This window comes from Athene cunicularia, assembly GCF_003259725.1.
Source record: "Athene cunicularia isolate RWA chromosome 1 unlocalized genomic scaffold, athCun1 chr1_part1, whole genome shotgun sequence".
In the NCBI taxonomy this organism is placed as follows: Eukaryota; Metazoa; Chordata; class Aves; order Strigiformes; family Strigidae; genus Athene; species Athene cunicularia.
The window spans coordinates 99,517,241-99,533,559 of NW_020799091.1; the positions used below are offsets into that span (position 1 = coordinate 99,517,241).

At 37.2% G+C, this 16,319-nt stretch overlaps 1 protein-coding gene across 3 annotated transcripts in view; it reads left to right on the forward strand.

Moving 5' to 3' along the window:
- Positions 1-16,319, forward strand: part of SCAF4 (SR-related CTD associated factor 4) — a 38,455-nt gene that overhangs the window by 20,749 nt on the left and 1,387 nt on the right. For 2 of the 3 annotated variants that reach the window (XM_026841966.1, XM_026841976.1), the window contains 7 exons: positions 608-708; positions 1,730-1,843; positions 2,517-2,673; positions 4,216-4,370; positions 9,589-9,751; positions 9,864-9,944; positions 10,059-10,247. In XM_026841966.1, coding sequence (XP_026697767.1) covers positions 608-708; positions 1,730-1,843; positions 2,517-2,673; positions 4,216-4,370; positions 9,589-9,751; positions 9,864-9,944; positions 10,059-10,247 — 960 coding nt within the window. Of the gene's footprint in view, positions 1-607; positions 709-1,729; positions 1,844-2,516; positions 2,674-4,215; positions 4,371-9,588; positions 9,752-9,863; positions 9,945-10,058; positions 10,248-12,394; positions 16,301-16,319 lie in introns of those variants that run through there. The other variant, XM_026841987.1, reaches the window with a different exon arrangement.

A 16,319-nucleotide genomic window follows, 5' to 3' on the forward strand; every position in this document is an offset into this window, starting at 1 on the left:
TTTTTCACTGAACTGTAGAAAGAAATGGCATTGAATAGGTCACTAAAGACATTAGAAGTTTGGTTGCTCATTGTAGTTGAATTGTCACGATATTCTGGAGGAAACTCTTGCTAGTACTGGGTGTATCACCGTTAATAACCTAATTATCATCTTGCCAGTAAGTACCATCCATAACTTGTGATGGTGGTCCATAGCTTGGATTTCATTCTAAGCAGAGTGACTTACCTTGTTGGGAAATAGCCACTGTATATGTTGTGATATTTCATGGAACATTGTTAGCAGCAAAGCATATTTTTCCTTTTTATGATGATTTTTAGAGCTCACGATCATCAGAACTTGCAGGTCACTTCAATATTAGTTAACTAGAGAGCTTCTTAGTAATTGTCTTCTAACAGTGATTCTGGTACAGTTGCTGTGATTAGCTGTTAACACAGCCCCAGCCAGGCAAGAAAAAGGGTTCTGTCAAACACCGCTAGAGATTAAAATATGTATCTTATTATTAGCTGGATTTTTTAATTTAAACTAATTAAAAATTACTCTTTTGACATTCTGGCTTGTGAAATATGTATTTCCAAGTGCTCTTACAATATGTTTTAACTCTTTGTAGTTTGTAGTACTACACTTTGGGTAGGACAACTTGACAAAAGGACAACTCAACAGGATGTTGGAAGTCTTTTGGAGGAGTTTGGTCCAATTGAATCAATAAATGTAAGTATAAGTGGTGCAGTGTAAGCTACTTTGATATGCCTTGGTTACAAAAAGTAAAAGCTGTTTCAAGACAGCTTTATTTTTTATGCATTCAAAAGAGTCAAGAGCTCTCACTTCCTATATAGTTGTTTTCCAACATGTAAACTCAATTCATATGGCTGCTTTGCAGAAAAACAAGAAGGCAGTGCTTTAATTTCTTGCAATTTAAAAATGCTCTTGGGGGTAATACAGAAGATTATCCCATTTTCATAAAAACCATGCTTTCTCTGGAGAATTGAGTGAGAGGGCTATTAAGATGGGCACAGAATTACATACTGTGCTACTAAGTTCCTTGTCGGCTCCATTTTGTTTTATTATAGCAGTGTGGACTCTCTGCTAGTGTTCTTGTTTCTTTTCTGTCATTTTAGTCATAAACATGAACTATTGTTATGTTTTGCTCTATTTATGGATATTTTTATATATAAATGATAGTTGTTCTCATAGCTATAAGATTTTATTTAAACAAACAAAAAGAAGTTACTGTAATTTTCTTCCTAGTCCATAATTTTGTAAAACAACATAGAAGTTTCTTCTCAAATGCATTACACATAATAAAAATTATTACAAAACTGCAAATAAAACTGAATGTGGAGGTGCAGCTGGCAGCTTGTAGATGGAATGAAGTGGGCTATTAGAGTGCCTTGTTTCTTCCAACAGAGTAACTAATTGCCAGACCACAGCATTTACATGAACATTACTATTTAACAATTTTAAAGGACTAAATATACAAGTTGCCCATATTTTCACACAGAACAGAGTTTAAAACTTTCCACATAAGAAATTGTGCTTAATTTACTATAAATTTGTACTTCCAGAACATGCTGGCTAGCTTAGCTTCTTAAACTAATGTTCCCTTTCATAGTTCCATAGTCCTTTTTTGAAACCGCTGCTGCTGTTCCAGCTTACTGTAATTGAAGACCTGTATGTTGTGCATTACTTTGCTGTGGTAGCAAAACCAATTTTTTTCTTAAAATACAAACAGATGATACCGCCAAGAGGATGTGCCTATATTGTAATGGTTCACAGGCAAGATGCTTACCGTGCCCTACAAAAACTGAGCCGAGGAAACTTCAAAGTCAATCAGAAATCTATAAAGGTATTTCTTGGAAAATGTCAAGCTGTTCAAAAGTTACTGCAGTTACTGTAGTTCTTTCTCACCTATTCTAGACTTTTGGGAATTTTAGACTTTTATGTATTCTGCATATGGTATTCTGTAGATTTACATGAATGGACCATTTTTCTTGATAAATATTCTACCTGTTTTGTAATATGACTGGTGGAACTTATATCAGCTTCCTTGACAGATTTCCAATAACTGTCTGTTCAACCAACATAAAAAGGTGTTCGTTTAGTCATTACAGTAGACTGTAACTATGTTTTTCTTGTTGCTGGTTATTTGTCTTATAACTGAGTTTAATTATATCTGATAATCCTACAAGGAGTACTAATAAATAAATGAGTGAAGGTCTTCTACTTGTAGAACATCATATTAGAGCATGACGTTGTCTTCTGAAGGGAAACAGAATTAATCTTAGTGACTGAGAACGTTTGAAGAAACTGCTTTCATACATTTTTACAAATTGTGTGTGAGAGGCAAGCCAAGAAATAAGAACTGTCTGCTTTAAAAAAACTAGTTTTCCTGCTGTTTCAATTAGTTCTTTTTGCTTTTTACCCTCAGATAGTTGGTAATGCTGTTCTCTGAGAACCAAACATTAAATCCATTAAAATGGAAACATTTTACTGACTGCATGTATTTTTTCCTCTCCAAGATTGCATGGGCTTTGAATAAAGGAATAAAACCAGATTACAAACAGTATTGGGATGTAGAATTAGGTGTTACTTACATACCATGGGACAAAGTGAAACCTGAAGATCTCGAAAGTTTCTGTGAAGGAGGCATGTTGGACAACGAAACTCTTAGTCCAGGTAAAGTATTGCTACATCTTTATATGCTTCTTAAAAAATTTCTTTTGTTCTGGTGTACTGAAGTTGGTGTGGCTGACTTTAATGATGCTGAGGTGCGTATAAAATCCGTGAAACAGATGAGAAGTGCAGCATGTGCAACCTGTAGATCAGACAGAGTTTGTAAGCAGGTCGTGGCAGTCCCTTATCAGGAGTTGTGCGGCTGGGCTAAAAATGCACATGGATATCAGGTGACCTGTCAGCTGTGCTGATGTTTGCCCTTGATGCTAATGCATGATGCAAGTGTGTTGTATTTGCTAGTCTTAGTCCCAGAGCCAGCTTGGGGTCTCCTGCAGCCCTGGTTTGTGCAAGGCACCCCTAAGCAAAGGAGCCTGCCTTTGGAGTACTTGGATAGCAACTGAGCTGATGGCAACTTTATAATTTCTAAAAAATGTGCCTATAGTTTTCACACTTGTGACCTTTTCAGTTCCTTTAGGGAGTCTTGTATTTATAGGAACCCAATAGAATTCCTTTTATTTTGTATGTAAGCAGAGAAAATATCAGGCTACTATGGTCGTATTAAGAAAATCACACCTGTTGTAATCAACAGCTTCAGATCAATATAGACTCACTAGTGTCCTGGCTGTTGTGATTTTAAAAGTAATATTAAATGAAATAAGTACTTAAAAATTGAAATTGCCTTAAGTTTTTTAATTGGTACTCTATAATAGACTACTGTGTTGGTTTTAACCATTGTGTGGTGTGCTGTCTAGGTACTGGAACATTATTTTAGGGTTTTGTCATTCTGTCCAGTTTGCCCTAATTAGGTGGTGGTTATTCTAAATAGCATCTCTTCATAATAAATACACAAAAATAAGTTGAGTTTGTATTTTAAGTGAAAGTCTAATGAATGATAACCATAACCTCAAGATCTTCCAGTTTTTGAGTACTTTTCTCTTTCCTATAGCGCCTTTTCACTGATCCCTTTTTCTGTTTAACTGTCTTTTCCTGGGAAGTTCTAACAAATAATAGGGGGCATATTTCTTCTGTAAAATGAGTTTAAAGCTATATTTGATGTTTCTTTTATTTTTCTTTTATTATTTATTGTTGTGTTCTCCTTGTTCAAGACTTGAAAATGTTGGGTTTTTTTCAGAAATGACTTCTGAAATTAGTGAAGAAGCTGCTCCCTTCTTGCTTGAGAGCAATGGAATGCATCTGCTGAGAGCTTGTCCCAAAACAGTCTTACAGTTTTTGTTACAGCTGATGAGTTTTAGAGTCCTGGGCATAAACGCTGTCAGTGCAAAGAACTATTAAATGATTAATGAAAGGAATACATTTACTTGCTTTGTTTCAATGATTTGCTGTACTGTGTTTAAAGTAATTTGGAACTTTTATTCTCAGAAATATGTTTAAATGCTTAACTCTGTGCTTTTCCTTATCTGAATATTTTCAATTAAGCCATTTTTGTAAATATGACAAAGCATGGTGGTTTTACATGGCAGTACTTGACTACTTATCCAATTCTACTGAGCTGATGCATGTATGTGTGGGGCTTTTTTTGTACAGAGTGGAAGGGGATTCCAAAGAAGTCTGAAAATGAAGTAGCTCAAAATGGAGGTGCAGAAGCTACACATAATGAACCAGTGTCACCTATACCTAAAGCTTTACCTGTTCCTATTCCTGTTCCCATGCCTGCACCAATAACAGTACCTCCTCCACAGGTGAGAGCTGCTTCTCATTTGCTCTGCATATCTAAACAAAAACTTGCTTTAAATAATAATTCAGCATGGCAGTACATAAGTTAAAGAGAGGGAGGAAATGCAATGAATGGTAACTGCCTGATTTTGTGTGTGCTAGTACGTGTGTCATGTTGTCCCTGGTTAAAAATGCTCTTGTTAGCAGACTGGCTATGCTTTCAACTTATGAAGATAACTTTCCTGTACCATAAATCGAGTATGCACCTGAAATCCATTATTTTAGTTTCTTCATGTAAAAGACCAGGACAGTCTCGCAGAAGAACATTCTGCAAAGTCACACTGGCAATGGAAAACTTTAAAAAAACCCAAACCCATTAGGGTTTGGAGCATGTTTTGTGCCCAGCAGGAGCAGAGCGTATGGTTTGATTTCCCTGAAAAGGGATGTCGTTTATATGTACCAGAACAGCCCTGGGAGCTGAGTCAGCACGTGGTTAGTGGGAATGACAGAGGATTTGCTCCAAAACCTCATTGCTGTTCTAATGCTAATGTAGACAGGGGGTATGTGTGTCTGCCAGATCTTTATTTGGAGTATTGTGGTACTGTACTTATAATACCTGTTCTCTCAGTCCCAGATAAAATATTACAGTAGATTCTTTTTATTAAGGGGCTGAATTACATCCTCTCAATTTTATGGTTTCATTTTTTTGTGTGTTTCCTGATTAATTTTCCTCACTGTTGGCTTAAATAAGGTATAGACCTCCTAAAATATGCACATTGCTTTCATGTTTGTTCATATTGTGTATACTGTCTTTGAACAGAGAGTTTTCATACTCTTCCTTTGTTGTTATAAAGGTTCCTTAGTCAAAGCTGTGTAGCTGTATATTCATTTGCTAAAAGAACACTGAAATTTTACCATTAGTTTAAGTAGCATGTAATAATAATTACTCCCTCTGGTGTTTTATAATCTGGTTGGGTTTTTTTTAGCTTATTGACAGACACATTACTACTTTTATAGCAATAGTTTCTTTCTTGTCACTGTTAAAATAGCATACCTCCTCCCAAATGGTTTTACATCTTGAGAAAAGGTGATCTATGAACAATGACAGACACTGTGAAGTACCATTGCATTTTAATTAGCTGATGTATTTTTGTCCTCTGATACAAGCAGAACTGCTTTAATTTGTATTGGGCTTCAGTGTGTGAGACTGTAAGAGGTGGGGAGGTTGTAGTGGCGTGCTGGGTAGCTGCTGCTGCTGTCCAGCCTGGAATGGACCTCAGTACAGTGATACCATGTTGCTCAATCCATCTGTCTGTCTGCTCCCCTGTTAGTTGTGGAAAGCACCCTGGTCCCTCTGACTGGAGGAGCAGGTTTGATGTGTTCACATGTCAGAACAGGCTGTCTGTGTTGTCCTGACTTAGGCTGCAGTGACCAAGCATAGGGCTGCCTGACAGATAACCCCAAACAGCTCTGACTGCATGAGTCCCATAACTTACTCTCTTTTTTTCTCACTTCTTGACCTTCCTTTTTATTGTGCTTTCTCCTCCTTTTCTTTACTCCTATCTCCTCCCAAGTAAACAATTCTCCCCTAATTATTTTCTTCCGTGTTGGTCTCAGTTGTGCTGCATCCCTACCCAGATTTGCTATTTATGATACGATTACCTAAGTAATATTGTCCTTGTATAGTATTCTGGAAATGGTTACTTATGCACTGTGGGTCTCACAAGAAAGATCCTTTTTCTCCTAAGATGCCCAGTGCTCCTTTATGGTTATCTGTGAAGTCTGGCTGTTGTTCGCGAAGCACCCGGTTAACCACCTGCGAAATCGAGCGATCCCTTATGCCACTATGTGTAATTTGTCAGCTTGTCACATTATTATCTGTCACATCTGGCAGTTTCCCATATTGTGTCCAGTAGCTTCTCATGCCCTTAATGCCCTTTCTCAGGAAGCTTAACTTCAGGCCAGGGCCTAGTCAGCAGCATTGTGATCTGCCCACAGCTCTAACAGTCTCACACTTAAAGGTAGATTGGGAAGGAGCTGCATCACTCTTTTCTCTGGTAGAGTATAATGGGACTTCTGTGCTACCCCCCTGCGTGGGCCGGACACAGGGCTGGAGCCTGCTCTGCTGGGCATGACCTGTGAGCCATGTAACTAATGTGACTGACCTTCCATTATTGCTGCTTTCACCTGGACCTGAGAATGAAACCTCTGTGGAGTAAGGCACTTATCCATAACGTCCTAAGAGTGATAGCCTGTGTACGTAAGTCTGGTTCTTTGGCCTCAACAAAGCACACATCATCTTCTCAGCCACAGGGTCCTGGGTGGTTAGCCGGAGAGGTGGGATACTTTTGTTGTGTTGTGCTGCTGGAGTGAGCCCTTTTCTTGCCTGTAGATTCAGATCTCTGAGCTGTTGCTGAATCTGGTCCCACTGCTGCAGGTCTGAGTAATCCACCTCAGTGATCTGCTCTGAGGGTAGGTCTGTGTTTATTTTTAAGTCTCATTGCAGTATCCAAGATCAACTTAAGTCTGTTTCCTTGGCTATTGAGAGTCAGTTTCAGTTAATAGCACTTGTAATACCACTTGTATTGCCGAGGTTTTGGGCAATTGGTGTTCCAGTCTCCTGGCAAAGTTTGGTGTTATTCTACCCAAGCTGCCATTCTTTTACAGTGAACTGTGCTTCAGGCTTTGCCAGGGTTATACATGACAGTCCAGGTGGTTTGCTGAGGCCACCCTTTTCTGTAAGTTGCCCAAACCAACCCAGAGTTACTTTTCTTCATTTCATGGGTTTTCAGCCAGAAACTAGAGTCCAGGTTGAGTGTGTACATCCCAAATTTCATTATGTATTTTTCAATCCCACATACTCCTCCTGTAACTAGGCGTGGGAGTTGTGCCTTGGTCCAACGTCCATCCCGTACCCTTTCTATTGAAACGGGAAGTCTCCTTTGCAGTCTTCCTGGTGGAGACTCCTGGTGCCCTTAAATATGTATTTACTTGTCTTGCAGTACTGTAGGTAGACTGTGCTCATGTAGTTCACAGAGCCAATGATTCTCCTTCAAGTCTCAATCTGAGAGGTGTGCAGTAAGAAATTGTTGTACCTGGACACAGGTCAGAGCTCAAGACATGTTCACTTAGATGCACCTGGCAGTCCTCATTACAGTTATTGAGAGGTCAGTCATTCCAGTTTCCAGTGTTGCTAATAAAATACCAGGTTTTCCCTTATTATTCTCACCATTAATAAAGGGTCTCCCCAGTAGCATTTTTGGTACTTTGTTTTACCCAATTCATTAGCTATTATTCTGAAACTGTTCAACAGTCCTCTGTGTTTGTTGTCTGTCAGTGTTTATTAGCTATTGGTTCCATCTCTTTAACGGAGAAACTTTATCCTTCAAATTACATTTTAAATTAGGTGTTGTGACATTTATGCATAGAGTTTTACCATCTTTTTTCTTTCTGCTTAAAGGAAAGACTTTAATGTGTTGCTTACAACTATGTATTAGAGGGCTAACTTTTTAGAAAAAAACTAAGTACAGTGGTTAATCTTGGATAATTAGGTATGAATATCCTCTAATATGTATAAAAATCATCTTCCTTTGATGCTACTTCTATTCTGGTTCCATCATATTTTACTATTCATTATACTTTCTCAAGCCATTGCATACACGTTTCATCCACAGTATTTTCAGCTTTTAACTTCTTAAGAACCAACAGCACTTAGCAAATTTTCCCTCTTTTTTAAACCTTTTTGCCTTACCGATACTGCTCCTCAATTCCTTCTGCTGTGTACACACTCTCTACATGAATGCTTGCTTCACAGAACATTACTGGAATCAACAGATCTGTCACTATGCCTGGCTTATTTTGTAAGCTGTTGTTCTTTGAAGGAGTGCCCTGTAAACCAAAAAGACTTACTGAGACTCTTAGGTTACTATTGTTTTGGAGCACTTTTTCTAAAGCTTTAACTGTGATTAATGAAACACCTCTGTGGTTACCCAAAGTTAATGTTCATCTGGGTATTCTTGGCCTTATATGTTACCCCTAGATAGGCTGCCTGTGCACTGTTGGCCTTGCAAGGTCCTAATCCCCAGAAGGTCCTCAGTGCTTCTTCTCACTGAAGTTTGGCTGTTCACATAACACCCCCTTAACCACCTGCAGAATCCAGCCACACCTCATGGTGCCATCTGTAACTTTTGTTGGCTTCTCACATTGTATATGTCATATCTGGCAATTTCTTGTGCCACCTCAGTAGTTTCTTACATCCTGCTCAGTTAGTTGAACTTCAGGCTAGGGCCTAATCAGCAGGTTATTATAAACCAATAAATAACCAATTTAAAGCTAAAAATAAGAAGTCTACACTAAAGCCTAATGACTTAAAGACTATTGTGATTAATTGATTTTAAAACTCTTATTAGTAGAAGTGAGCTCAGCTCACTAACCTAGTCATTGGTAAAGAACTTGGAAAGTTTGAAGTGGTATTGGGTGTTTAACAGTTTTAGCATCTTCTCCAGGTTTAAAGAGAATATTTTGCTTACTTTGGTTTAGTGCAACTTCTTTCATTTCTGAGAATAAAACAGTAAAGGCTTTTCTTTCTTTACTCTAGAAATAAAAAGTCATGAAGGGTCTTGGTGTAGTACTGAAATTTTGATGGTCATAGAGGCGAGTCAGTTACAATCACTTCAGTTTTAAATGCAGAGCATATTTTGATTAAACTTTTTTTCCTTTTGATTCCCACACATTTAATGTAGTTTTTATAGAAAGTTCATAAATATGAGTCTAAGGAACAACTTAATTTAAATCAGTTTTCATTCAGAGCTTGATATAAATCAAAGTAAAATAATTAGGAAACAATAGTCACTCTAATATACGAACTCAGGTAGCGAAAAAGAAAATAGAAAGTGTTCCTAATCACTCCAAATTTGTGTGCATTATAGTGTATCATGCTGGATGGTAAAATCAGTTCCTGCTGCTGCGTAAAGGTATATTTAGATGAGTTACCAGCGTGCATTAATATCCATTTACCACAGAGAATAACATATTTAAGGACAAAGGCAAACAAGATTGAAGTTATATTTTAAGTTGTAGGAGGTTTTTGACTGCTAATTAGATCAGTTGTTCTTGCAGGGTAATTAAGGTAGCTTAAATTTTCTTGTTTTGATGGACAAAGCCCAGAAGACAGCAGTCCACAGCTGAACAACAAATAATCCAGTTGGTCATGAGGTAACATTTTTCCTCTTCCTTTTTTCTTAGGTTCCACCACATCCATCAGGTCCTCCAGTGGTCGGTGCACTCCAGCCACCTGCTTTCACAGCACCTTTAGGAATCCCACCTCCTGGATTTGCTCCTGGAGTGCCACCACCACCGCCACCTCCGTTTTTACGTCCTGGTTTCAACCCAATGCATTTACCCCCAGGTACATTTATATATTAATAGGAATATTAAGTCCTTTTTTAACCACATAGCAAATAAAAGCATCTGCCATGTAAATGCACAATACTCACTATTCATACATACCTCTTTTATAGGCTTTCTTCCTCCTGGACCACCACCACCTATAACTCCTCCAGTATCTGTTCCTCACACTCCGGCAGTAAACATCCCAAATTGTAAGTGTTTAAATCTTGGGCAAGTGGCAGTAGAAGAAAGGTATTGTGCAAGCAGAAAATCTGACACTTTTTTTTTTTTTTTTTTTTTTAATATGTCAATGCATTGTCTCTTAGCTACAGCAACTGGTGTGAATGAAGACACTACAAAAGATTCATCTGTAGGAAATCCCATCCCAACAGTGGTTTCTGGATCCAGAGGGAATGCTGAAACTACCGATAGTTCCAAAATATATGGGACTGTTCCACCTCCTGTAGCACCTACTAATGTACCTGCTCCTGTCACACAAGCTATTCCACTTCTTGGTAAGTTCATTTTGGATATATTCTTCAGTTTATTGTTCCCTAAATTTAAAATATTATTTTGATTTTGCTACTGACTTACACTTCATGGGAAAGTAAAGCAAATTTTTCAAACGTTGAAATTTCTGCCCTTCTGCTGACGTTCAAATCAGTTTTAGAGGCTTGATTTTGCACAGAGGGAGCAGTAATTATTATTGAAATCTGTTTTCTGAAGAAACAAAAAAGCTATAACGTTGAAGTTACAAATTCAGGGCAAAACGAAATGCTCTCTACCTTTAACAAATTGAGGCTTTTACCCTATAGAAAATTAACTTACAACAGAACGTCTGCATGACATATGAACTATGTTTTAGACTCAACTATTAAATGTGTAAAATTAACTCACAGAGAAACACTATTTTTTATAATGTGTTTTTTAAATCTGTGAAAATATGGTATACTTTTTATGTATGAAGTAAATTATTTTAATTAAATGAAAAAAACAAAAGCTTTTATACAGCCCTGCAGTATTACAGGTTTTGAAACCTTTGAAACCATGATACCTTATTTAAATATTACGAAATGGTATTTTGACTAGCAAAACCAAGATAACTTTGGATATCTTACATAAATCTCTTTTCACAATATATGAACTTGATCAGATTTTTGAAGAGTATTGTTTCATGTTACAGAAGTCTGCTAAATATTTTATTTTACAATGGCCTTGTATGGGTCACTCAAGATTATACTTGAGACTTGTTTCCTACAAATTTTAATTACATTATTACATTTATGGGATTTCAGGCCTCTAAATGAGAGCCTAACAACTGAATGAAAGATACATTTTGTTGCAGTGTGTTTCTACCCAGAACATTTTCTGTATACACTGAAAAGAACACAGAGATTTGTTTCCCTGAGAGGTTACTGCTCTGTTGGATTTAATGACTAAATTTTCCAGACATGACTAGTGATTTTTGTAATCTTTCTTGGAAACTCAAAATAGGACCCTTTTTAAAAGGCAGTTTTCAAAGTGAAGAGCTGCTTCTCTCTGAAAATAAGTCTTGCTTTTTAAAATCAATCAAAGCAGATATGCAAAACCAGCAGCTAATTGTTTTAGCGTTACCTTGGACACTTGGAAAACAGAGAAGAGCTTAAAAGAACTCTGCGGTGACACCACAGATTGAGAGAATTTTGTAGTGATAAGGAGTATCAGACTACATTTAAGACATTCCCATCAAATACAGTATTAATCAGATTTTTGAAGTGTCAAGGTATTATATCTTGTATGGCTTAACTTCAGCTTTTTATTCCAAGCCTTTGGAATGTATTAAGTTATTCCGCAGTTTGCTGTATTGCTATACACCTAAGAAAAAGGTTTTATAAAATCAAGAGTGGAGTGAAGTAAATTCTATACCCATATTAGTTACTGGGTCAGTAGCATTTTTCTATTCTTACAAGTTCAAGGAAGCTAAATTTGATAAATCTGAAGATCAAGAACTTGCATTTGTTTTTACTCACTTGTTTACTGAATAGTTCAGGCAGATAAATTTGTCCATGCAGTCAGAGTGTCTTCCCTCAATGTTCAGTCACATCAACAAGGGGATAGGAGAATTTTTTCCTTTTTATAAGATTGTATGTGTGAGCTTACAGAGTAGTCCTGAAGTAATAGCTTAGAGATCTATGTGTTTACTTAAGTAATAGCATTTTATGTTGATGATGTCTTATTTCAAGAAGTGTGTGTCTTATTTACAATCAGTGAGTTAATGTAAAATCCTTCAATCCTGATACTTAAGAGTTAAGGGGGGCTGTTCACAATCTGATATAAAATACAAGTAAAACAGAAGAAACAGATTATAATATTTTACATGATTAAAGATAAAAGATTAATATCAGTTGTCTTTGCTTTAAAAACTTTTCAGTAAGTTAACAGAAACTGTTGTCTTAAAACCACTTTGATTCACTTATCGATTGAGCTTAGCTCTGCATGTGAGAGTCCAGATCTGGTCTCTCCTTAGGCTGGAAGAAAAACATGAAAGAGATGATGTTTTCCATGACTCATGCTGATCTAGATAGCGAAGAGGTATCCCTTGAAATTTTGACTTCCCCATCCTCGGATTTCAAGAGCTGGCCAGGCTGCATCGTCATTCCTTCCTTTCCATTCTGTGTGTCAGGTTTTGCTCCTGGGGAAATCAAAGCATGGAAAATGGAGTGTGCCAGGGTTTCACCATGTGTGCGGACATGAGATGCAACCTACATGTGCATCCCGGTCCTGGAGCCCAGAAGTACTTGCAGGCTTGACAGTTTAAACATAGCCTTAGGGCCTGACCTACAGTCTTGTACAGATCAGAGGCAAATGAACTGAACAAAGTCATTGAGTAGGTACGGCATCACACTCAGTTAGCCATGGGAAAGTGCAGACAAAGGAAATACAATGCTTCAGACTAAAGGAACTGATGTGCAAAAGTGTATGGTTTAGCATTTTGAGTACAGATGACTGCTCGTGTGACTGGTTTCTCACGAAGTCCTCAAACTGCTCCTTAAACATACCCATGATGTGGCTCTCCAAGCTGAGATAAGAAGGTGGAAGAAAGATTTGTTTGACAGCATCATGAAGTATGTCATGAGGACTCTCCTTGGGGAAACAGGGATGAAGGGGATTGAGTAGTGTAACATGAAGAATGAAGAAATGTTCTTCGGATATTTGGGCAGGATAGAAGAACTTACTTCAGCAGGCTGAATTCAAGGAATGAAGATTGCTCTGAAGAGACTGTCATAGAAATCTAAACTTAACCTTGCTTGAGAACACCTTATGTAATCTGTACAAATGCAGGAGCTCTTTTCTAATTTTTGTAACTTCAAAATGAAGCTTATCTGTTCAGTTTTTATATGGAAGATATGTTACAAAGTAATTCTAAATCAATTATTGTAAGATTTCATATGTTTTCTTAGTAATGTAAGTTACATTCTGTTTCACCTCCACTAATTTCATTCATTCCTCCAATGTAATTCTTTCATCACTTCCAACAAAGATGTGTTTGTGCTTCAGGGAAGTGATCCCTCATGGACATTGTGTCTGAATTTTTTTCTGCTTATTTCTAAAAACCACCCTCAGGTTGTTTTATTTAGTTGTATCCTTGATCATATTTGCTGCTGTTATAGCTTCTTGTTCTTAATTTGAACAAGATTATCCAGACTGTAACTGGTTTTGTGAGTGTGTGCTCATATGTCATTTTTTTAAGGGATCTGCAAAGCAGATATTTTTAGACTCCTTTTACATGTGCATATTGCAGAAAGTGACAGGCTTTTAAATCATTTTTGATTTGCCAACTTGTTCTTAGTGTTGAGCAAATGCTGTAATTTGGACCAGTAATAAACTGCTGTTGCAGATGCTATGTTTTGAATATACAGATTCTGTGATCTATTATCTTGATTAAATACACCATATTGCAGTTTTTAGATTCTGATCTAGTGCCTTTAACCAAAATTCCTGCAATGATAATTACATATTATCAAAGATTAATTAGACTGTAGTTCCCATTGAACTTGGTATTCATTTCCTGTTAATGCATGCTGAGTTATTCTTTCTCCCTTGCTGGTTTGTTCTTAAGTAACTACCTGGTCTTTTTATAATCTGCATTAAATCATAAAACACAGACTACAATATTCTCTGAGCTCATCAGAGTATTACTGTATTAGAAAGTGGATACTTCCTTCACAGGAAGGATGAGATTTTTATTAATATTGGATATGAACAGTGATAAACCTAATACATTTCCAAATTCCTTGTGATAGCCCATTTTAAAAGCACAACAAACACTGCATGTTTGCTACTTATATATGTGACTGTTGCTTTCATAATACTACGGGATGAGAATTCAGAGGTAAGGGAACATGAACTCTCAAGCACCATTCGTGGAATTCAGTTTTGCCTTGATGATTCCCTTGACCTGGATCAGTTCAGTGTTTGTTTTATGAATCAGAGATTTTAGAAATCTCAGTGTCGCTAACCAACACTGTACACATAACGTAGTTTGACTTACATCCTTGTTTAAGCATCTTACATGAATAGGAGCAAGCTCCTACAGGTTTCAGTGATGGACATTGACTACCCTAAAAAATGCTGGCATTTATGGCAAGCTATTTAAGCTGTGAAATGATATTTAGGTTGTTAAGTTCAGGCTTCTTTCTTTACAGTCTTGGCCTGGTCTAAAGGATTCTATATCAAACTCCAGAATAAGACACAAAGACTTACAACATTGTCTCTCTTTCAAGAATTTCCCGTAGTATTTCATGTTCTGGTTTTAAGATGCAGCATTCCCCACTGGAGAATGATAGGAGGATTAAGGTGACATGCTAAATGTTGCAGAACATCAGCATCAAACTCAAAGCGTAAACTTTAGCTGGAATCATAAGCTTTTGACTTCTTATATATATATTGCCATCGTATTTGCAAAGGAGGTGTTTTTGAAGCAGGATTGCTCTGTCAAATACAGAAAGCACCATTCCTCTACTTGCTTCCTTGTAGCAGCACAGCTGAGAAGTAATTTAACAGATTATAAGAGACACTATAATCACTTAGTGGGCAGAGTTCACTTAAAAAAAATTAATAAATCAGATGCTACACTTCTCAGTTACATTAGCATTTGTAACACTGATAATTATCACAGGGGAACATGGGATTTGTCCAGCCAGAAGAGAAGATAATCAGAAATGGAATTACTATGACACAGAAATCTGGCTTTTTACCTAATTTATCAAAACAGTAAGGATGACTCCTGTGACCTCTCTGGACAGAAGACAATTCTTCAGGACAGCTTTAGCATTTTGGGCTGTGTCTTATGAGTAAAGTGAAATTATGAAACTTGTAACACTGTGTGATTGTTCTTGCACCTGTGAAACAATACTCGTGGTTGGCGACGGGTTTTCCTAGTACGCTTGCATCTGCCGCCTTCATGGTAAACACTCTTCGTGAGTTCTGAGGACCTTTTGCTATGCATCACTGGTAAAAATTACAAATAAAAACAAGCTGTGAAAGCAAGCTATATTTTTACACATTTGAACAGAATAACATGCCATGTGTAAGGTCTGAGGATTGTATTTCCAGTATTAAAAGCCATGCCTTTTAATAAAAGCCATGTCTTGGCCAGGTTACACAGAATAAGCAGCTGGTGCAAGGGATGGTTGTATTCCATACCTGTAAGCAAGAAGATGAGGTTAGCTACTACAAAAAGGCTTGTACTTACGAACAAATGAATAAAATACAGGCTGGGGCAGATAAATTCCATCACTTATCTGTACAGGTATGAGATGGTCGTTAAATCACTTTGTTTCTTTAGGAGCTCTGGTACTTCTTTTCAAGTTTGATGAACAATTTAAATTTTACATACTGTTGTTCCCTATATAGGAGAAAGGGCTTTACATTTTCCTAGACATTGCACGTGCAATCTGTACCACTAATTTTACTGACCATTTTCAGTAAACTTTGATGTGGTTTTGGACAGGTCTTTGAGAGTAAACTTTTAATTGGTGCCTGATTTGTCAACACAGCAAGGAAATTCTAATAGTTATTTCTACAGCCTCAGAATTTGAGTGCAGATTTAAAATTAAAAGTGTTCAGCTACCCTGCTGATGCAGTCCAGATTGAAAGAGAAGGAGATTCAGATACTGTTATGCTGCTTCTGAGCTGCATTTTGTGTAGAACTAAGGTTGAAAAATTAAATTGCTCGTACTTGTGAAATTTAAAAAAACTTTTCACACTTGCCTCATGTTCATGCTGTTGTAACCCACTTACGCTCTGCTGCTATAGAGCAGAAGCAGTTTATCCTCTTCAGCTCATTAGATCTGTTACTCTTTTCTGCCTTATTTTTAATCTCTGGAAGAATTTACTTATGAACAAAAATATCTGCAAACCTCAGAATTCGGCAAAATAACATTCTTGGAAGATATCATTAACCATATGTCTGTCTTGTCAGATCCGTAGTACCAAGTCATGAGAGGAGTTTAAACTAGGTGACTTACAGCCCTGGTAGGAACAGGAGGAGGGGGAGGGCTGTGAATTTTAAAGTCAAAAAGGAGGGGGGGGGGGGAAAACCACCA